A 23949-nucleotide genomic window follows, 5' to 3' on the forward strand; every position below is an offset into this window, starting at 1 on the left:
TGAGTTCTGTGATGGGGGGGGGGGGGAGGGATGCTTGAAACAAATAATAAATTCTAGACCTTCAGTTCAGATAACCCAGCACAGAGTAGAATTTTAGGCCTGTCTAACAATCACATCTACCAGTTTGAATACCTTCGTGGTAATACCTGCTAAGTCTTTTAGAGGCCAGCTCAGGAGATGGTTATTCAGCGGCCTAAGAGGGGAAATAATCCACTTTGCTTATGTTCAGGAACCTTCTTATTATAACCTGACATGTGATAAAGCATCCAAAGAAACCCGCAGGCTCAACTGGTTCTACAAACAACAACATTAGACTTTAGAGTGAGAACAGGTCTAATGCCAAACAATTTTTCCTCAGAATTCAGAAACCTTGGTTGTGGTGGCATCATATGCAGCTCCCTAAGTTCCAAGGTCACAACAGCATGTCTGGTCCTGGCATCAATTGTACCTTGGTGGTCAGTTTTGTTTCCTTGGTTCTCAGTTCCAAGGAGGAGGAAAAAGTATGGTTCTCCTTGTCCCGTTTTGGTTTTATGGAGAGATTTTCAGATGGACTTAAAGGCAGAACCACTGACACAACCTCCTCCCCTATCTTATGAGTAGAGGAATTCCAGTAAGAAGACACAACTTTGGAGAGTTTCCAAAAGGTTTCCTGCATAGCTTTCCGGAACTCGTTCCGCATCAGGCAGTAGAGGACAGGATTGAGGCAGCTGCTAGCATGCGCCAAGCACGTCGTGAGTGGAAAGATGTAGTTGTGGAGAAAGTAGAAAGCTTTGTCAATGGGCAGTAGATGGAATTTGACCAGAACCCCCCAGACAGTGACCACGTGATTAGGAAACCAACAGATAAAGAAAGAGCTCACCACCAGCCGGATGGTGGTAGTGACTTGCTTCTGGCGTTTGGTATAGTTGCCGTTGACTTGGTAAGTCTTGAGGAGCCTTAGAAGAAGAAAGTAGGAGGCTGAGATGATTCCCAATGGTATCACAAAGGTGAATACCACCCGGTGGAGACGGTAGATGCCCAAGCCATATTCCGTGGGGAACCTGAAAAGACATACTTGCACTCCAGCAATATCTTGTACGGCCATGAACATTACAGTGGGCACAGTGGCCCCTAATGCCAAGGCCCAGAGAGCCACAGTGATCCATTTGGCCTGGTTAGGAGTCATGGTAGAACCAGCCTTCAGGGCAGATGCCAAAGTCCGGTAGCGTGTCACACTCATGGCGGTGAGCAACGAGACGTTAGCGTAGATGCTGACAATGGTGAGAGAAGGGACCACTTTGCACATCACTTCGCCAAAGGGCCAAATGAAATCCAGGGCCGTCTCTGCAGCCCAGAAGGGAAGCATCAACGAGAACTGGAAGTCAGCCACCGCTAAGCCAAAGATGAAAATATTAATGATGGGAGTGGATTTGCCCTTCTGGGCCCCAATCAAATACATGACAAGCCCGTTCCCCAATAATCCTACCAGGCAGACCACGGAGTAGATACATGTGATAGATACTCGCAAGCCAAACGATGAATCCGATGATATGAAGGCAGGTTCACTAGAGCTTCCCCACAACAACTCATTCTGATATATGGAATTGTTGGCTTCTTCGTATCCTTGAAATCCACTTTCCATTTTCGACAAAGCAAAGAAGTAAGTTGAAAGGTGCAGCCACAACAGCCCTGGTTATGGTACAGCTCAGAGGGGGAACATCTTGAGAGGAGGCTTATGACTGGAGACGACTACAAAGCTGCTGAATGCCGACCATACTCTGAGCAATTTGCTGCACAGGCTGAGTAAGTTCGAAAGGAACTGCCGATCCGATTTCCAATCAGCTAAGAAAAGTTTGCTCTGGTAAAAAGTGTACAAATGTTTGCTTTGCAAAAAAAAAAAAAAATCCAAGTTCAGTTAGGCCACTTGCACCCCACCCAGTCTTGGCAGATGAAGACCACAAGCTGTTGAATGGCTGGCTCTATCAGCCTTTCCCCTAGGAACTGGTGAATTCTTTGGCCTCTCTGTGTCTCCATCTGTCTTCAGCGACTGACTCTATGCCCTGGCCCAAGCCGCGCTCCTTTTGTCTGCCTTTGAGAGCAAGAGGAGCTTCCTTGGCAGACCAAACATTCTAACCACTCCCAGTTTGAAGATCAAGGACAGCCCTCTCATTATGGGGGGGGGGGGGGGAGGGCTCGGTTTCTCAGGGAGGGTATATATAAAATCCTGCTCCCGTGTGGCTGCTTGAACGCTTTGCTGTGATTCTTATCTTTGGCTGCAGCGCCGAGGTTTCTCTTTCAATCAAAGCTGGAGCAGAGATACAAGAGAACTTTGAGTCTGACACTGGCATGACGGAATAGAATTTGGATTCCGCTGCTGTGTTGCATTTTGGGAAGATGCTCTTGTTCGCTTGTGCAGGTGACTTAAAGAAAAGTTGCTCCTCAAGGCTTAATTTGCATAGGGGTGCATCCCACAGTCTCAGCTTGATGATGTCAGAACTCATCCCTAGAATGTGTGAAATAATTACCCTGAGGACAAGAGAGAGAATGCCTCTGAGTTTGAGCAAAGTGCGTTTCTATTTTCAAGGTACAATTTGGAATGTACAGAAGATGCTTCTGAAGAAGAAAGCACAATCATTTCAGGTAGGCAGAAACCCTAGCACCTCTCTCTTTCAAGAGATTTAACACTGCTGCTGTTTCCAGTGCTTCAGCACAGGGAAAATATAGTACCCATCTGTTTGGCCAAGGCTTTTTTGCAGCTGCTGAAAAGGCAAGAAACTGAGAGTTGGATCATTTCCCAACATCTGTCTCCAAGCTGCTATTATGCTTTCCAATGTCCCTGAGTGGGGAGCAGTTTGGGGCAATACAGGGTTTGGTTTCCCACAGATGGAAGAGAAATAACATAATGGATTTGTGATTTTTGGTTCATTGACAAATGCACAAGCAGAGAGGACTGGAAGCAAGCAGGAACTTTTAAAGCTGGCAGCTCAACTCCAATCCTGTATCATGACCCCTGAAGAAAGCAATTGCACCTTGAGGATGCTTCAGGCAACTAATGGCCCTCTCTTTCCCCTTCATGGCTTTCCCAGCTAGAGCTGACACCGTCTTGAGGGAAAAAATGGTTTCTTCCTTTAACACAGGCTTAAGGGGGGTGATATTTACCTCTGTGCCACAAAAAGCTTCAACAGCCCGTTTTCACATATTACTCCTCTATTTAAGGGATGGGAGATTTCCCCTCCTAGGTCTGTTGGCAACCCTACTTCCAAATGAAAATGCAAAATGGACTTTTCTCTCACTCTCTTTTACATTCCTGTAGAAACCCTGCAGGGCACTGGTTTCAGGGCCAAAGTTAGGATCTATAGTGGGATCCTTCCTGCATTCCCTAAAAAGTGAATGACAGGTTTGTGGGTGAGTGTTCCCCCCTGATTTGGATTAAGATCTGGAAGGGTTTGCTGGTGGGGGGAGGTAGGGTTTTAAGCCCCACTTGGGGCCTCTGTCTCACTACTATCAATTTTGACTTTTCTGAATTTTGTGTAGAGGATCTCCACAGCTCTGCCACCTAGTCGTCTGCAACATTGCCTGATAGCTCAGTCCTCATGCATGTGATGCGGCTTTTTGTTAGGCCAACTGACTGGTCCCTCTGCTCTTAGGATGCCTGAGGAGGCAAGGGCCTTTCTCAGCACCTGGGATGTTTTGGCAGGGGATGCCCAGGATCAGGGCGCTTTTTTTTTTTAGCAGGGACACAGTTCTGGCTGGCTTGGTGTCAAGGGTGTGGCCTAATATGCAAATGAGTTCCTGCTGGGCTTTTTGTGTGAAACAATGGTGATGTCGGGGGCGGGGCGGGGGTCAGTGTTCCTTCTAAGCTGAGTTAGGATGAGCTAGCTCACAATTTTTTAGCCTCCAGCTCGCACATTTTTGTCTCAGCTCAGGAAAAATGGCCCTAAAGCAAACTAATTTATGCAGTAAGTCACAACTTTAATTCTAGTAGCTCACAAAGTAGAATTTTTGCTTACAAGACTCCACAGCTTAGAGGGGACATTGAAGGGGATGCGGCCTAATATGCAAATGAATTCCAGCTGGGCTTTTCTACAAAAAAAGCCCTGCCTAGGATTAATCATAGGACCTTCCATGTTCCAGGCAGGTGGTATACACCTTTGAGCCATATCCGAGAAATCTAATTTGCTCATGCTTCAAACGCTGGGGCTTTTGTGTCCAGATCCAAAACTTTTCCATGGCCAGAAAAGTCAACCCTGGAAGGCTGAGAATTAACAATGATAAAAATTGTCAGTTTTTAAAAATAATTTTTTATTTTGCTATTTTTAATCATTTCAGTTCTGTTTTAAATCATAATATGCAAATCCATATAAATATGTCACACGTTGTGAATCCACATACCTATAATATGTATACAAACACATTTAATTAATTCAGAATAACATTTGTGAAGAACAGCTTGTAATAGACACTATAATTGATTTTCTTTTTTCTGGAAAAACAATGCACAATGAAACAGATCCATTAGTGACCAGTTCAGTTCAGTTTATTATTACAGTCATTGACCAGAACATTTTAGTCATCTGGAACGACTAGTTCAACATTCCCAATATTTTAAGACTACGATTTTCATTGCCCCTGACACGGCACATGGACTGGAACTTTGGCATGAGCAGCTGCTGCCCTCTACTGGCTTGTGATGGTATCAGTAGAGAGTAGGGTCTACTGGTCAAGTCTTGGTCATTGTCTGTCCTGAATCTGATTTCAGCCTTTGAGCCATGGGCTGAACTATTGAGGAACACAGATTTGAGGCAGCCACTTCAGACAGCAGATTCTGAGTGCTAAGGTTGGAAGACAGACAGATCTGACCCAAGAGGCATGATGCTAGAAGAAGAAGATATTGGATTTATATCCTGCCCTCCACTCCGAAGAGTCTCAGAGCGGTTCACAATCTCCTTTACCTTCCTCCCCCACAACAGACACCCTATGAGGTGGGTGGGGCTGGAGAGGGCTCTCACAGCAGCTGCCCTTTCAAGGACAACCTCTGCCAGAGCTGTGGCTGACCCAAGGCCATGCTAGTAGGTGCAAGTGGAGGAGTGGGGAATCAAACCCGGTTCTCCAAGATAAGAGTCCGCACACTTAACCACTACACCAAACTGGCTCTCCATTATGCTAGTGGCACAGGGGATGTTCTATTGCATAAGCTTCAGTGAAATGACTAGAATGTACATAAATACTTACGGAGGCTTATGCCAAGGACCTTCTGTCTGTATTGTGTCCCCAGTTCTTTAATGTTTGGGGCCAACCTTGGTCACAGGTCTCAACCGCTCTTCTTCCTCCCTTCCAGCAAGGGTTACTAACTGCCTGGAGGGGGGGAGGGAATGTCTTGTGCCTTTAACAGACGCTTAATGGAATGTTACTTACCAGGTGATGTGATTTACCACCTCCATGCCATGAAAAGCTTCAGCCACCCATTTTTTGGTCAGGCAACTCTACTTCCAATGCTCTTTAATAAGTTTGCAGGAAAGGAAACCTTTTGTTTTTGGCCATCAAGTCAGAGCTGGCTTACACCAATGCCATGGGGTTTCATGTCAAGAGACCTTCAGGGGTAGTTTTACACTGCCTGTTTCTGCATAGCACCCTTGGTGGTCTCCCATCTAGATACTGACCACGATCACCGACTCTGCTTAGTTTCTGAGATCTGACAAGACTGGGCTAGCCTGGACCATCCAAGTCAGGGTTGAAGGGGAAACAGAAAACCCTTAAGGAGGCTGATCATCCTCTAAGTGACATTTTTGAAAGCTAGAATGTTGTGGTCAGGGCTGGCTCGCCCACTAGGCAAGCTAGGTGGTTGCCTAGGCACCAGGAGGTTGGGGATGCCGAATTGGTCTCCCTCCCTCTCCCGGTGCCCATGGCAAATGCCTAGTTTGCCTGCCTCCCCCCCACCGCCACCGCTGCTCCCTCCCTTCCCTTGCGCTTCTCTCCTCCCTGCCCCCGTGCAATCAGAGCGTCAGAGCCTGCCTGACCCCCCGCTGCCGCCCAGCGCCACACTCTGCTGCCCCCCCCTTCTCTGAGTGCGCTGCACCTAGGCCTTACCGCCTTCAATGCGGCTGGCGTGGCATCTACTCCTTTGAATAGCCTGCGGGCCAGCACTGGTTGTGGTGGTGATTGATCTACTTCCTTTGTAGTTCATCTTTCTCACTAAGGCTCAAGGAGGATTACAAAACAGAAAAATGAATTCAATCAGATGCCACAAGACATCCAGTAATAATGCAATACAGAAACTAGGAAACAATGCAAACAGAAAAGTGTTTAAGGCAGCAAAATTTGTCTGAGGTGTAATGCACCATTATGAATGAAGGGGGTTCCAAAGTAGAACACAATGTCGTAAAAGTAAGGTGACACATGCACTAAATGTTGCAATAGACTATCAAGTGATTTCCTTATTAAAACACCCCATCTCCAAACCCTCTCATCCCCGCCTGCCTCACAAGGTGCCTGTTGTGGGGGGAGGAAGGGAAGGAGAGCGTAAGCCCCTTTGAGACTCCTCAGGGTAGAGAAAAGTAGGGGGGGGGACCCTACTCCTCTTCTAAGCCCTGGTGAGGGCGTTGTTGGGGTTTTTTGCCTGAGGTGGAGGCTTAAAAAAACAAGAACCAGTTCCAACAGTCCACGTCTAGGGCAGCAGGAGTTTCTGTCTAAGCAGTAACGCGTGGTCTTGAATCTCAAAACCGTCCCCTGCGGTTGAAAAGCAAGTGACGGGCCGGCCATCAAGCAAGGGGCTGAAAACTTCTTCCCCCTCCCCAAAGTAGCTGGCGGCAGGCAACAATCCGACGAGGAAGAGCTGCTGAAAGACTCTGAGCTGCCGCAATCACAGCTCAGCTGCCTCTGAGACATTCCGGCCAGGAGATGGCGCTCGTCTCCAGGGCTGCGTGGGTGTCGCGATGCCTCGAAAAACAGGATTTGAATAGGGCGAGCGGCGCTATTCAGCGGCCTGAGGATCCTCTGCTGCAAATTTGAGCTGTCAACAGCCCTGGAGAAAGATGTCCAGGGACAGGACATTTTTTCCTATAGGACAGGAAGTTGGAAACCCTAGAGGGCACCGGGGCTCTCGCCCCATCTCTCACTAACACACATGAAGCTGCCTTTTACTGAATCAAACTTGGGTTGCCAGGTCTGTGTTGGAAAATACCTGAAGACTTTGGGGGTGGAACTTGGAGAGGGTGGGGTTTGGGGAGGGGAGGGGAGGGACTTCAGCATGGTGAATTGCTGTGGAGTCCACCCTCCAAAGCACCCACTTTTTCCAGGGGAAGTGATCTCTGTTGCCAGATCACCTGTAAAAGCAGATCTTCAGGACCCACCTGGAGGTTGGCAACCCTAAATCAAACCATCCGTCCATCGGGGTCAGTATTGTCCACTCAGACTGGCAGCAATTCTGCAGGTCTCAGACAGAGGTCTTTCACATCACCTCCTATTTGGTCCTTTTAACTGTACGTGCTGGGGCTTGAACCTGGGACCTTCTGCATGACAGGCGGATGCCCTGCCACTTAGGCCCCTCTCCCCTAATGTACTGTATCAGATCTGCTGCCTTTTAGGATCAGCTCTTCTCTTCCACTCATGCTCTGCTTGTATCTGTGTGAATGACTCAAGCTCCATGTTATGGTGAGTCTCAGTTCCCCCAATGGGTCTGTCTTTGCACACAACGTACACTCTGCCTGGTCCTTCAGACTCTCCGTATCTGATAGGTAGCAACAGTGCTGGTTCCAACAGAGCTGGATTAACAATTAGGCCAAATAGGCACTGGCTTATGGGTCCCCACACCTTTAGGGGCCCTGGGCTGGCTCCCCCCCTCCGGTTTCCCCCCTGCTTGCAGCCCTTCCAGCCTGAATATGCAGCCAGCAACTGAGCCACTTTTTGCCCGACTTGCCTGGTGCTGCTGCTGCTGGCATTGTCACCAAGTTTGCCTCTCTCCCACAGCCTGGACTGGCACGTGGGGTTCTGCTACCCAAGGCAGAACCCCGATGTGTGCCCACCCACCCCGGAATACTTATGATGATGTTTGATGTCATCATGCTGCATCATGTTGTTTCTGGGTGCTGAGGGACTGGGAGAGTTTTTCTGACCCTTCAGCACCCAGAAACAATGGTGCTTTCAGTCCTGGTTGCCCTCCGAGTTCAGAAGAGCCTCTGGTTTGCATGCAGAAGGTTCCTGGTTCAGTCCCTGGCATCTCCAGTTAAAAGGGCCAGGCAGGAGGTGATTCAGAATATCTCAGCTTGAAACCCTGGAAACCACTGCCAGTCTGAGTAGACAAGACTGACCTTGATGGACTGGTGGTCTGATTCAGTACAAGGCAGCTTCATGTGTGTCTTTCTCTTTAGCCATCGGTCCTGTGACTGGGTGACATGGCCACCAAATGCGAAGGGAGCACTCAATGGAGAAGACTCCGGTGCTGGGAAAGATTGAAGGCAAAAGAAGAAGGGGACGGCAAAGGATGAGATGGTTAGATAGTGTTATCGAGGCAATGAACATGAATTTGAGCGAACTTAGGAGGATGGGGAAGATAGAAGGGCCTGGCACGATGTGGTCCATGGGATTGCTAAAGTCAGACTCAACTGTGTGATTGAAAAGCAACAACTGGTGGCTTTAACAGTTGTGTGTTAGGCAGAAGTTAAGCAAGTGTGGCTTTTTCTTGCACAGACATTCAGACTTGGCGAGGCTGTGCCTGTTAGACTTATGCTGGTCTGATAGAGGCTACAGAGGCACAAGTGGTTGTTTTCCTGCACACTGCTCTCCTTTAACAACAACCTTCCAGGCAGAAATTTAGTACGTAAAGTATGCAGGGAGGGACCATGGCTCAGTGGTACAGCCCCTGCTTTAGGTCCCACATTCAGTCAAGGGCATCTCCAGTTGAAAAGGATGAAGTGAGTGTGAAAGGCTCTGCCTGCAACTGTGGCAGTGCTCCCTCTAAGCTGAGTTAGTGTGAGCTAGCTCACAGTTTTTAGCCTCCGGCTCACACATTTTTGTTTTCACTCAGGAAAAATGGCCCCAGAGCAAACTCATTTATATAGTAGGTCACAACTTTAATGCCAGTAGCTGACAAAGTAGAAGTTTTGCTCACAAGACTCCACAGCTTAGAGGGAGAATTTGTATCTGCTTGGCATGCAGAAGGTCTTATGCATCTCCAGATAAAACTGTTTGATAGAAGGTGTTGTGAAAGACTTCCACCTGAAACCCTGGAGAGTCACTGCCAGGCAGACAGTATCAGCTTTGATAGACCAAAAGGCAGTTTCACATGTCAATTCCTCTTTCATTTCATCTGCCTGCAATGGGAGACCAGCTCAGGCAAATTTTTAAGGTACTAGAGAACTGCTGTATCAAAGAAAGAAAGAAAGAAAGAAAGAAAGAAAGAAAGAAAGAAAGAAAGAAAGAAAGAAAGAAAGAAAGAAAGAAAGAAAGAAAGAAAGAAAGATATTTTTCCATGCTAGGATTTGGCCCTGAAACATATGAAGAAACAGCAAGACAAGGTTACATATTTAGAACATGCAGTGTAGGAATTAGGAAGCTGAGTTCTCTGGAAAGGGTGTGGCTTCTGAGCAACCTTACTTGACACCCTCCTTTTACAGTGTTAGCATGTCACAAAAGTCTGGTCTACCGATGCAACCAACACCACTGCATATGGAAAGGGCATTTTAAAATGCTCGACATATTAAAAATTTCCTGCAAGTATAAACCCAGGGCATTGTGGAAAAATGTTCTGCTCTAGCTTTTTCCTTGGGGCACTAGATTTCAGCTTACAGGATGACATGATTGTTGCAACTTTAAGGATTTGAAGGGCTGTCACTTAGGAGAGCAGGAAGCTGTTCTTGTTTGCAGCAGAGGAGAGGACTCACAGTAATGGGTTTAAATTAAGGGCAGTAAGGTACCAGCTGGATATTAGGGAAAACATTTTGAAGTAAGAGTTTTTCAACAGTGGAATCAGCTCCTTACAAAGCTAGTGAGCTCCCCCTCACGGGCAGTCTCCCCCCCCGCAAGAACAAAGTTTTTATTGAATATAAAACAGGATACAGCTCCCCCTCACAGGCAGTCTTGAAGCAGCGGCTGGACAAACACTTGTCAGGGATGCTCGGCTGATCCTGCATTGAGCAGAGGGTTGGACTGGAATAGATGGCCTGTATGACCCCTTCCAACACTGCGATTCTATGAGACTTATCCTGAGGGGAACATTCACAATATGTGATTTCCCTGCAAGGGCTAAAATCTGTTCTGCTCGTTGTCGGTCTAATCCCGCTGCATGCAGACAACAAACCTACAGTGGGAGTGAATAAAAGAACAAAGGTGGAGGTGTGTGTGGGGGGGTTGATGACACATGAGTGGTGTTATGTATTTGGACTGTTTGAGCCACCATAGGCTTGGGGGCGGAGCCACCTGCTGGAGAGTTAGACAGCTAGTAATCTTTTGGGGGCCTGTTGTAGTTCCTGGCGCTTGCACAGGGGACTACCCTTATCTTTTACCTGTAGTTCCTGTTATCGGTATGTGCACAATAAATGGTTGACCTGTAGCAGCTACCTGTGGCCTCAATACATTTTACTGGTGGTGAGGATGGGATTCTGAGGCCAGGCAATTGCAAGTGGCTCCAATTTAACTAAGACAGCTCCTAATGTCTGGCCCCTGCCCCTGCCCCTGCTAAATTACTATCCTCCAGTTTTTGCCTGTGGGGGGATTCCTTGTTAAAACTTGATTTGTTCAAAATTCCTAGCAGAAGCTTCCAACATTATTGCTCTTCAGGGTTCAGCCCCCTCTCCAGGGCCCCTGGAAATTACATTTGATGGGGGATGGGTCCATCTATTCTCTAGTGCTCCAGCAAGCCGATACCTGTGCATGAATACTAGGGCACTGTTGTCCTTTCAAAAACCCCTGGAGCTGCTAAGGAATGTTTTGACACTACCAGGCTAGCCTGTTCTCAACAGATCTAGGAAGTTAAACAGGGTCAGCCCTGGTTAATACTTGGATGAGAGACCGCCAAAGAAGTCCAGGGCTCTGCTACGCAGAGGCAGGCAAGGGCAAACCCCCTCTCAACATCTGTTGCCTTGAAAACCCACCATCAGAGGTCCCTGACCTTTTTGAGACTGCAGGCAACTTTGGAATTCTGACAAAAGGCAACGGGCACAACCACAAAATGGCTGCCACTGTAGGTGGAGCCAGTCACAAAGAGCCTGCTGCAAGAGGCAGAGGCCAATTTTGCACTAGATGTTTAATCCTGGTTTAACTCTGTCCCCAAACTGACATTCTACACTAGAACCATAGAATCAGAAAAAACAACTCTGTGACTCTATGATTCCATGATTTTAGTGTAGAATGTCAGCTTGGGGACAGGGCAAACCAGGATTAAAGGTCTAGTGTGAAATTGGTGACAGCCAACCAAAAAATACCAGGGATCAAGGATATATATAACTCTAATAGTAATGTCATCATGAACACATCAGACTACATCAAGGAGGCTCACTCTCAAATACTTCATTTTACAAACCACTGGACTCACACCCCACACAGGAATATAAAAAAGAACTAAACAAGATTACAAAGGAATTACTACTGAGCATTCAGGAACAGATCCTGTCAGACACATCACAGGAACCTTGACCAGGTACTTTTTATCTTCTACCCAAAATACACAAACCAGACAACTTGGGACGTCCCATAGTGTTGGGGATAGGCACTATCATTGAGGGGGTATCTGGACATATGGACTTTATTCTAAGACCCTATGCCACCAGTGCCCCTAGTTATGTTCGTGACACTACAGATTTTCTGAAGAAAATACAATATTTAAACAACCTTCCAGAGAACACTATTTTAGCCACCATGGATGTGGAATCTTTGTACACCAACATCCCACACCGAGATGGATTACAAACTGTAAGTAATATAATTTCTGATAAAAACATAGCTGACTTTGCCACCAAAATGTGTCATTTTGTTCTCACCCATAACTATTTCAGATTTGGCAATGAACTTTTCCTACAGATCAACGGTACAGCCATGGGTACCCGCATGGCCCCACAATATGCTAACATCTTTATGGCTGACTTGGAGCAGCACTTCCTAGACTCCCACCCACTCCTACCTACCTTATACCTGCATTACATTGATGACATCTTTATGGTTTGGACACATGGTAAAGAAGCCCTGGACGCATTCCACCAGGCTTTCATTTACTTTCACCCCACCATCAACCTGACAGTGAACCAGTCTATGCAAGAAATACATTTTCTGGACACCACTGAAAAAATAAACAATGGATGCATTGACACCACTTTATACTGGAAACCTACTGACCGACAAATATACCTGAATGCCTCCAGCTACCATCCCAAATATACCAAACGATCCATTGTATACTGCCAGGCTCTACGCTACAGCCGCATTTGCTCCAAACCTGCTGACAGAGATTCTCACCTGAGGGATCTACAACAAACTTTTTTGGAACTTAAGTACCTACCTGATGAAGTCAGGACACAGATTAACAAAGCCAGAATGATACTCAGAGAAAACCTGTTACTAGACAGACCCAAAAGAGATAATAACAGAACATCACTTGTGGTCACCCACAACTCTCAACTTAAAACAGTTCAACGTATCATCACCAACTTACAACCTCTATTGGACAGTGACAACTTTCTTTCAAAAGTACTGGGGGGTAAACTTTTTCTTGCACACAGACAGCCCCCTAATCTCAAACAACTCCTCTCCCACAACAATACAGCATCTCATCTGAGCATGGACACTGGTACCAAAACTTACAATAAACCCAAGTGCCAACTTTGCTGCCACATACACCCAGACAACACAATCACTGGGCCTAACAGCATTAACTACACAATCTCAGGCTCATTCACTTGTTCATCCTCCAACATTATATATGCCATTAAATGTCAACAATGCCCTTCAGTTCTCTACATAGGGCAAACAGGACAAACCCTACACCAAAGAATAAATGAACACAGAACTGAGAAATCTGTGGGAGAACACTTTAACCTTCCAAAGCATTCAATGGGTGACCTCAAAGTAGCTGTTTTATTGCAAAGGAACTTCAAGAACAGAATGGAGAGAGAAACTGCTGAATTACAAATTATTATGAAACTCGTTATATATGCTAGACCCACTCTCACTGAGTATACATCCACAGTATTCCAATGTATTTCTCTTTTATAATAGTGTATCACAAGGGTGACCAGCGGTAACTCTCCAGATGTTTTTTGCCTACAATTCCCATCAGGCCCAGCCAGCATGGCCAATGGCTGGGGCTGATGGGAGTTGTAGGTAAAAAACATCTGGAGAGCTACCGTTGGTCACCCCTGGTGTATCAGAATAATGTTTTATTTTGGCATACTCAGATAAGGGATATTGGCTATTTATCTCATTACATTTAAACCCATTTTCATTTTATGTATTCTTGTTTTCTAATGGCAGACTAAGAACATAAGAGAAGCCATGTTAGATCAGGCCAATGGCCCATCCAGTCCAACACTCTGTGTCACACAGTGGCCAAAAAATTTATATATATATATATACACACACACACACACATATATAAATATACACATATATATACACTGTATATACACATATATAAATATACACATATATATGCACTGTGGCTAATAGCCACTGATGGACCTCTGCTCCATATTTTTATCTAACCCCCTGTTGAAGCTGGCTATGCTTGTAGCTGCTACCACCTCCTGTGGCAGTGAATTCAACATGTTAATCACCCTTTGGGTGAAGAAGTACTTCCTTTTATCCGTTCTAACACGACTGCTCAGCAATTTCATCGAATGCCCATGAGTTCTTGTATTGTGAGAAAAGGAGAAAGGACTTCTTTCTCTACTTTCTCCATCCCATGCATAATCTTGTAAACCTCTATCATGTCACCTCGCAGTCGACGTTTCTCCAAGCTAAAGAGCCCCAAGCGTTTTAACCTTTTTTCATAGGGAAAGTGTTCCAACACTTCAATCATTCTAATGATGTTTAATATGTATAGATTGATGTTGATAAGTTGATTGGGTGGACTACAAGTTGGATATACATGTCATTTTGTGATTCACCTAGATTTGCAAAAACACCATTTGGCAGAGAATTTTATTACCTTTTATGGCTATCCAGACCAAATGGCCTAACCACACTGTTTTATGTGACCAGTTAGTTTGCCAGATTGCTTGTATTTCAGCTCACAATACCTGATCCCCTCGTCTGATGAAGTGTGCTTAAGAGAGCGCACAAAAGCTTGCGTTCTGAATAAAAATTGGTTGGTCTTAAAGGTACAACTTGATTCCTGCTTTGTTCTACTGCTTCAGACCAACACGGCTGCCCACTTGGATCTCTCTAATAATAACTCTTAAACATTTCGGGCAGAAGTTCTGTTTAACAGGATGCCTTTTAAATCTACACAGCCAATCAGAAGTCCTGCTGGGTAAAACCACCACCTAGCCTCCTCCCACTTTCTCACAGCGCTTTGCAAGCCCCGTACTGCCCACAGGTGCCATGTTGAGGTCACCACAATTTGGCTATAACTTGTGGCACATTCCACCTCCATAGGTCAGTGAAGATTGCACCCATGCATCTTCACTGGATTCACTCTCCTGGCTTTTACATCAGCAGAGTGCAGCACACTGGAGCATCAGAGTCCAGCGCCCTCAGCAAGCTTTTGGGAGAGAGGGAAAGCCAAAATGGTCTTACAGGCCATGTCTCTGTTTCCACACAGAGGGAAAATGATGGTGGCGGCTCTGTCTTCTGTGATGTTAACTGTGTGAAGAAAAAAAAAAGCCCAGAGTTTCTAGGGAGAGGGTGGGTCAGAAACCTCCCAGCTTTGAAAGTCAGAAGACAAGGACGATTAGCGATGCGATCTCGAGCAAGCCCAGACCTGGGCCAGGAGCTGGGAAACAGGTGTGTGGGAGGCTCTGAGGGAGGGACTTGTTGAAGGCCTGCAGGCCTGGACGAGGTTCACCTCTGAACACTCTCAGGAGGCCACTCAGCTTCTCAGGCTCTGACAGCCAGCATGGCTTCTCCGGGGCTTCTGTGGATGTCCCCCGGCTGGGTTCCACTCTAATCCCTTTTGGGATGCTCCTCCTGAGAAGAGACCTTTTGCCTACGATGGTCTGAGCATGGTTGATTGAACCGTGATTTTTGCTGACTGGAACAAGCGGGGACAGTGCTGCGGACACCATGAAGAAGATGTTCTCTTGCTCCAGCAACCAAGTGGCGGTGAGTGCCTCGATGCTGTAAATTTGGTTCTGATATGTTCTCTCCCCCTGCAAATCTTCTATTTGTGTGACAGGTGTCGGTGGCTGCCGAAAAAGTTGGCAGGTGAATGGCAGGGTGTATTCCGCAGCCACGCCCTATGAGTGCAGCAATGGGAGAGAATTTGGCGTACTGACAAAGCTGAACTTTCACTTTATTAGAGAAGCAAGCTTCTAGCCCTTATGATAAGCTTTAAAGGAATGTGGGCAGTTATTGATGAAATCGGGAAGGGTTAAAAAGGATTTTCAATTATCGTTTTTTTGGGGGGGCAGTAAATAGCTCTGTTCCAACTCCACACTCCCCCCCCCCACGTATTGTGGGCAGAATGATTTATGGAGATGTGTTCAATCTATATCTACAGTATTGTGGAGCATAATTCTGATTCATTCTTTCAGGCTATTTGCATATAAAAGAGGCAATGGGATTTGGGGATATACAGCAGGTGGTCTGCCTTTAAATTTAAAAGGCTTTTTAAAATTCTTCATTCAAATCCAAGGATTTGTTTGAGCTGTATTTCTCTGGCACCCTCTGCAGTGTCTGTTTTCAAGATCAGTGCTCAAAACTAGACATGTGATAAAACTGTGCCTCTGAGCCGGTGCAGAGTATCTGTCCCTCACCACTGCTACTAACCCTGAGGAGAATTAGGTAAGGATTTTCAAGGCTAGACAACATGGCATATGGAATAAGATGGCATGGCTTTGTGTTCAGAGAATACATCTTTTGGTATTGGCTTCACCCCCTCCCCTACAAGCAACCCTTTCCCTTTTCAGAAAGAGGGAGAGAAAACCCATCTTCCCAGAATATGTGGTTCAGCACCCATGAGAGAACAGTTCTGAAACAAAATCCTTATTTTGGAATAAGCTTGCTCCATTTTCAAGCCACTTGATGACCCAGATAATTTTGAGTTTTCAGTAGAACATTACATTGCTGAACTGTGAATTGGGAAAGACAAATGTTTGGATCAGGAGACATACAGAATTGAGAGAATTATTGGCACCTTTCTGTGGTCATCAGGGCCAGACAGAGAGGTTTTTCTGCACACGTTGGACAAGCCAAATGGATCCATTAATTAAAGGGCACAAATCCACTGCCATGCGCTTGCTCAGCTCCCCTTCATTTTGTTGTGGCTTCAGGCAGTCACTTCCCCTTGATAGCAGTGTCTCTATACAGGGCTCACACTGTTGAAATCAATGGGTTAACTAGAGTAACTTGGCATCCAGTTGCTCAGTGATTGACATCAGGAGATTCTTTACTAGAGGTGGTTGCTGTTGAATGTGGGATTGACACATTTTTTAAAAAACTGGTCCCTCTAGCTGTCACCTTTAGTTTGGTTGGTAGCAATTACCAGCTGGTGTTATTCAGCTGTGCCTTGAAAATATTCATTTGCCCATTTCAACATATTAAATTTCTATTAAAGAAACAGAACTCCTTTTTTATCCCATTGGCCAGTTGGCAGTCTTGGTTGAATGCCATTCAACAACAACAATGGGTGGGTATGGACAATCAATTGTATCTCCTTGGTCATGAGATCTGGAAACTTGATAGTGGTTTTTTAAAGGAAAGACTGAGGGCGAATTGAGAAGTTATAAAACCCTCATCAAAGTCCCCCATGGGAGTGCCATGAGACTTGTCACCCAGATGTCTTCAGCAGGACCGGCACTGCCACTAGGCAAATTAGGCAATTGTCTAGGGCATCAGCCTTCTGGTGGCACTGAATTGGGCACCTCCCATGTGACCTGGTAACATCATTAACATTATCAGTGCAGGAGGTCACCAGAAGTTAGCCTTGCCTAGGGTGCCAGACCGTCTAGGGCCAGCCTTGGTTTTCACAGAGCCCCATGTTCCTCACTGGTCTGGTACCCTGGGATCTTAGTATGGAGGGCGGGGTTTAATTCCCCCCCCCTCCCAGCATAATTTCTTTGGCCTGAAGTGTCCACAGGAGCCAGTATTTGCTCCATTGGGGAAACTTATATGCACTGAGGGGCTATTATTTTATTTCCTAAACTTATTTTCTCACAAATAGCCGCTTTGGAGGCTCTTTCAGCACAGGAAAACAGCAATGAGAGGGGAAGATTTAATCCCCTTCTCTCTGCCCACCATGTTTCTGATCCAAATTTGGCACATTCATGGTTGGGAATTAAGTTCAGGTAGAGAACTCTCAGAACTCATCTGTCAACAGGACACCTGGGGAACATGAGAACTTTGTATCATTGGAATTATAGGACTATTGAAATTTGGGTTTCCTCAGCGTCCTCAGATCAGGAAGGAAATTTCCAAACACAGGCAAATGAAGCAGAGTTTTTATTTTTTTTATGGATTTATATTCCGGCTTTGGCCTGGAGCATGTGGTTTGTCAGTCTGTGAGAAAATGCTGAGAAGAGCGATGCATACTGAAATTGGGCAATTCTGTGATCTGCTAGATAAACTGATTCTGAATTTGTTGGACACCTTCACTGTACCATCATCACAGCCTCACGATGAACTGTAATTGCTCATGCTAACTGGTCTAATTGTTTTACATGAATATTATTATGGAGCGGAAAGACATGTATAATCTTGGCTGTAGGGTATGATACACTGAGAAACAAATCTTTTAAAAGTTCAATTTTCCTTTAGCTTTGCCAGCTTTTTGATTGGCCCCTGCTCCTGTGCCCTTGACCACAGCTTTCTCTGCAAGCATTCTTAAGTGTATCTCCATGCGGCAAAAAAAAGCTTCTCTTGATTTTCTGCCTGTTAGTTGGCAATCTGAGTTTTTAGTCTTAAGTGTCGGTGGGTAGGGTTGCCACAGTTCTGGGTTGGGAAAATTCCTGCAGGTTTGGGGCTGGAGCTTGGGGGGGGTGTTAGGGTGGCCAATCCCCACGTGGGGGCAGGGGATCCCCCAATTTGGGGGCCCTCCCCCTGCTTCAGGGTCATCAGAAAGCGGTGGGGGGGGGGGGAAGGGGAATGTCTGCCGGCAACTCTATTATTCCCTATGGAGACTTATTCTCATAGAAAATAATAGAGAATTGATTTGTGGGTATCTGGGATTCTGGGGGGTAGAGGCACCAAATTTTCAGTATAGCATCCAGTGCCTCCCCTCAAACATCCTTCCAAGTTTCAAAAAGGTTGGACCAGGGGGTCCAATTCTATGAGCCCCCAAAGAAAGTGCCTCTATCCTTCATTATTTCCTATGAAAGGAAGGAATTTAAAAGGTGTGCGGTCCCTTTCACTGTGATGGTCAGAACTCCCTGTGGAGTTCAATTATGTTTGTCACACCCTTGCTCCTGGCTCCACCCCCAAAGTCTCCTGGCTCCACCCCCAAAGTCCCTAGATATTTCTTGGATTGGACTTTGCAACCCTAGGGGGGATGGAGTCTGAGGAGGTGAAGGAACTCAGTGAGGTACAATGCCACAGATTTCACTCTCCAATAGGGTTTGTCAGGTCTGTGTTGGAAAATACCTGGAGACTGTGGGGGTGGATCTGGGAGAGGGTGGTATTTAGGGAGGGGAGGGGCCTCAGCATGGAATAACGCCATAGAATCCACCGTTCAAAGCTACCATTTTCTCCAGAGGAGCTGATCTCTGCCAGCTGGAGATCAGACATAAAAGCAGGAGATCTCCAAGCTCCACCTGGAGGCTGGCAACCTTACAAGTACTTTCTCCAGGAGAACTGATCTCTGTAGTCTGGGGATAAGTTGTAATTCCAGGAGAACAACAGCCCCCACCTAGAGATTGGCAACTGTAGGGCCTCATGCCTTGCTTAGAACTTGGACATAGGGTTGCCAACTCTTGGTTTGGAAATTCCTGGAGATTTGGAGGTCTGGAACCTGGGAAAGGTGGGGTTTAGGAAAGGAAGGGACCTCTGCTGGATACAATACCATAGAGTCCACCCTACAAAGCAGGTATTCCCCCCCCCCCCCCAGGGGAACTAATCTTTGTCATTTGAAGATAAGTTATAATTCCAGGAGATCTCCAGTACTGCTTGGAGGCTGGGAAGCCTGTTTGAGTCTTGGATGAGATCTCAGTGGAATCTGAAAGGCCCTGTGCACACAGAAGTTGTTCTTTGTTTAATAATTTTTAGGCCAGAGTTAGGTTTTTCAGGTCGCCTCTGGATACATGGGCGGTAGTGTTGCTAGATCCACATTGGGAAATTCCTGGAGGTTTGAGGATAGACCCTGGTGAGGGGAGGGAGCTCAGTGGGCTACAATGCCACAGAGCCCGCCCTCCAAAGTATCCATTTTCTCCTGGAGAACTGATCTCTAGCCTGGACATGAGTTGTAATTCTGGAGGATCCCTCAGGGCCACCTGGAGGATGGCATCTCTATGTCGTTGTGCTGATGGAAGGTTCACGGCAGGGTGAAACGGGACTAGGGTTTCTAAATTTTAAACTTGTCCCTCAAGCTATACCTAAAATATCAGTTTGATCTCTGCAGCAGTAATCAGAGTATTTTATTTAGCTCCATGGCAAAATTGCTCATTTCTATGTATTCAACCTCTATTCAAGGGACAAGACATTCCACCCCCACCCCACCCCGTCCACTTGGCAGCAATCGGCTAAGGCAGGTGTGTCAAACATGCGGCCTGGGGGCCGAATCAGGCCCCTGGAGGGTTCCAATCAGGTCCCATCTTCTGCTTCCTTCTCCCTCTCTCTTGCTTCCTTCTGCATAACAGCCTGCTTTGCCAGGCTTGCACAATCACACAGGAGCTACAGAGCAAAACCTCTATTTTCTCGATTGGCTGAGGTGCCTCCTTAGGGGCAGAAGGAGGGGAGGGAGAGCTTGCTTTGCCAGGCTCTCTCAATCACACAGCAGAGCTACTGAGCCAAGCCTCTCTTCCTTCTATTGGCTAAGGTTCTCCCCCTTCTGATCTCCTGGGGGAGGAAGAGGAAAGAGCCAGAGCTTCTTTTGCCCAGTTCCCTGGATCCCCCATGGGAGAGATACAAAGAAAGCACTTTTAAGACTAATGAGTGCTAGTGTTTTAAGCATGTTTTATTTTAAGTTTTCAAAAATCTTTAATTGTGTTTGTCAGTATCCTTTATAAAGTTTACATCTCTGCTACCTGGCATTGCATTTTATGACACACATGGCCAGGCCTGTCATCTCATTTATGTCAGATCTGGCCCTCACAACAAATGAGTTCGACACCCCTGAGCTAAGTTGTAACCCCGAAGAGGCCTTGCAACCTGACTCCATTGACTGCAAGAGCCTTGCCAATCCAAAGCCTGGCTAGAAATTCCTTTCTATCGGACTCCTCCTATCATTCTTCACTCTTGCTACACCCTGCCCTTGGGTTATTCCAGCCTTGGGGACTGTATTTTGCATGAAATTGGCGCCGCGTGAGGCCGTCTCTAAGCCTGATAAACAGGCCTGGTTGGGGCGAGTTTATCTGGGCCTTTTACACAGCAGGTGATGTTACCTCCCCTGGGGTGTTCCTGCCCTTGCATGTTAGGAATTTCTTTTTGATGGCCTTGAGGTCGTCGTCAACTCAACGGGGGACACGTTAAGTTGGCTGAGGCTTTTTTTTTCTTTTTTAAATAACCTTTGCAAAATCCTTTTCTTAAAACACGGGAAGTGGGGATTTTGCCTGGCAGTTTAGACATGAACCCCCTCCCCCCCAAATCAAACAAATCAACAACAAAACACCACACAGGGACTAAATCTGCTAGGTCTTTCCCCCAAATTCTTGATGAGTAGAGCCCTGTGGTGCAGAGTGGTAAGCTGCAGTACTGCAGTCCAAGCTCTGCTCACGACCTGAGTTCAATCCCAGTGGAATCTGGATTCAGGTAGCTGACTCAAGATTGACTCCGCCTTCCATCCCTTTGAGGTCAGTAAAATGAGTACCCAGCTTGCTGGGGGTAAAGTGTAGATGACTGGGGAAGGCAATGGCAAACCACCCCATAAAATCTGCCAAGAAAACGTCATGATACGACCGTCACCCCATGGGTTGGTAATGACTTGGTACTTGCACAGGGGACTACCTTTACCTTTTAAATCTCTACTTGCATTAGTGGAGAAGGATAGAAGCATACACTCAGGGGTGCTTCTGTTGCCAAAGATTCATTTTCTGCTGACTCAGTTTTGATAGCAAGAGGAGAACAACAAATAAAATTTCCTGTAACATTCCCTTGAGAAGGAGCTGTGGCTCACAGGCCGAGCATCTGCTCAGCATGCAGAAGATTCCAGGTTCAATCCTTGGCATCTTCAGTTAAAAGGATCAGATAACAGGTGATGTGAGAGAAGTCCAACTGTGATGCTGGGGAGCCGTTGCTAATCTGGGTAAACAATACTGCTAAAGATAGGGGAGTAAGCCATGGACAGAAAAATGGCCACTCTGTGCCTCACCCTCTTTTCAGAGCAAAAGCAAATTTTAATTTTTTTTCCTCCCAACTTGCTGAGCCCAGAGCATGCTGAAAGAGAAAGATCCCTCTCTGAGAACTTTGCTGATGCTCCCGTCCTGTCTTGTAGTGTATTTTCCCAACATAATTAACAATTAAGCAATAGCGGGGTGTGTGGCCCTTATGAAATATACCCTCTCCACAGGGTGAGCTCTGGGCATATTGCTTTATCAGTGACGGGCTTCAGAACTGGCTTTTCCCCAGCTACAGTCTCTGCAGATTTTCAGTGATCCAATGAAACAGATTTGCTATTTTTCTTTAAACAAAAACAAAAAAACAACCAAATGAAAAATGCTGGCTTGCTAAACAGGTGGGTAATATTCAAATAGCACCTTTACTAATGTTAGGTCATTCAGACGCAGTTTGTTTGACCCAGCATGGATGCTATGGGGAACCAGATTTCCCCTCCTGTTTCCCCACAGGGTCATGTGCTTTCATGTACCTCCTGGGATTTCCCTGCTTTTCCTGCAATTTTTCCCAAACCTGCTTTGTTGCAGTATTTTGGGAAAGATCACAAAAGAACTGGAATGGTTGACAGGAAGGGGGGGGGGGGGGTTGTATTTTTCAAGTCCTGTCCACAGTGGAATTATTTTTTTCCTTCCTTCCCCAGTTCCTTCAGTAACCAGTTTCCTCCCCTGTGCCACTGGAGAAGGGGGCTTTTTTAAAAAAACCACCCCAGTATATATCAGTATATGAATATATCGCTATGTCCTCAGAAAGCCTACTCAGAAGTCCCCCTTTTTTATTTTCAGGAAAATGTTCCAAAGATTGCAGCTGATGTTATCTGCTAATAGGCTATAACTTCCACAGATATTTCACAGAGGAAACAAGGACACAGTATCTCCATTCCCATGGCAAGACAGTGCATGGTGTCCCGCTTCCTCATGAAACATGGTCAAAGCTTTGGCTACATCTGTCACAGTGCTGTTTCCTTTTCTCTGCTGTAGATGTTGATTTAAAAAGCCAAAATGGTATTTGCTGTTTTGGTGCAGAAGAGATGTATTAGAAGTAAGTGCCGATGCATGAAGACTAAGGTGTAGGCTGCGTCCAGCTTACTATTCCACATCCTGTCTGCTGTTTCACCTTCTGTCGCCACTGAGGCATGTTTTGAACTGGTGACAGTCTGTTACTAGATGCTTGTACAGTTCAAGACGTATTTCGTCAGCTAAAGGGTCTGAAATGGCAGGCGGTGCATTGCACGACACCTTCATATCCATGTGCAGGCATTTAAAGGCATGCGCCCTGAAGACAAGATGCATCCCTCCCCCTCTGAGATGTAATTTCCAGAGACACTGGGGGGGGGATGACAAGATGAACAAATGACACAGGTTTAATGGAATCCTGGCAGAAGGGATTTCTGTAGGCCAAGCATGACTTTCTTGCTCACCCCACCACTGTAGCCCAAAATGCCTACTGAAACACTACTCTTCTGGGCCGAGGACAGACACACATAAACTGACGAGATGGGCATGGATGAAAACCAGATGCACGTCGGATTATATGCGGTTGTCCAAACATCAGCATCTGGCAATGGTCGTTGGCTCGTTCGTGTCCTGCACTGCCACAACTGGGACATGGACTTTTTTGATAGTGCATTAAATCCGGACCAAGAATGCTTCCGACGACTCCTGCATGTACTTTCTATGTTTGAGCGCTCCATGGTTGCAAGCGCACATCTGCTTCCCTGCGAGAGCCCACTCCAAATGATATCATTACATCAGTGATTGTGTGATCGATAAATCTGGTAACTGCTTCTATACCCGGAAACACAATCAATTTTTTAAATGATGTTTTAATTCCTATGCAATTTTTCTGCAGGCATTGTGCTCGGATTGGGAGGTGTTTAAATGGGGGGGGGGGAGAGGCAGATCACCCACCTTTGCTGTCTCCTTGCCAGGAAAGGTAGTTCCCGGGCTTCCCCCCCTTTAAAAACCCAGGTGAGGTGTTTAAATGTGGGGGAAAGGCAGATCGCCTACCTTTGCCTTCTCCCTGCCATGCGGAGAGACGGCAAAGAATGTTCCCATGCTCCACCCCCCCCCCCCATTTAATCACCCCAGCGGGGTGATTAAATGGGGGAGGAGGGAAGATGACCCACCTTTGCGATCTCCCCGCCAGGCAGAGAGACAGCAAAGAGAGTTCTTGTGTCCCCCCCCCTCTCATTTAAACACCCCAGCAGGGTGTTTAAATGGGGGGGAGAAAGATCTCCTGCCTTTGTTGCCTCCCTGTCAGGCAGAGAGATGGCAAAGAGAGCTCCCGGGCTCCCCCCCCCCCCTATTTAAACACCATGGCGGGGTGTTTAAATGGGGGGGAGGA

The 23949-nt window shown here is 46.4% G+C and overlaps 2 protein-coding genes across 2 annotated transcripts in view; one reads left to right on the forward strand and one right to left on the reverse strand.

The window, feature by feature from the left end:
• Nucleotides 1-412: 412 nt before the first annotated feature.
• LOC132579727 (relaxin-3 receptor 2-like) lies at nucleotides 413-1697 on the reverse strand. Its single transcript, XM_060250377.1, has one exon. It carries the CDS (start codon nucleotides 1619-1621, stop codon nucleotides 413-415), a length of 1209 nt encoding a protein of 402 aa, XP_060106360.1. The 5' UTR covers nucleotides 1622-1697.
• A 13391-nt stretch (nucleotides 1698-15088) lies between these two features.
• ANKRD35 (ankyrin repeat domain 35) overlaps nucleotides 15089-23949 on the forward strand; it is a 68893-nt gene continuing 60032 nt past the window's right edge. The window contains exon 1 of the mRNA XM_060253017.1: nucleotides 15089-15228. Coding sequence (XP_060109000.1) covers nucleotides 15190-15228 — 39 coding nt within the window. The 5' untranslated portion in view covers nucleotides 15089-15189. The remainder of the gene's footprint in view (nucleotides 15229-23949) is intronic.

Source organism: Heteronotia binoei, chromosome 1 (genome assembly GCF_032191835.1).
Source record: "Heteronotia binoei isolate CCM8104 ecotype False Entrance Well chromosome 1, APGP_CSIRO_Hbin_v1, whole genome shotgun sequence".
Classification (NCBI taxonomy): domain Eukaryota; kingdom Metazoa; phylum Chordata; class Lepidosauria; order Squamata; family Gekkonidae; genus Heteronotia; species Heteronotia binoei.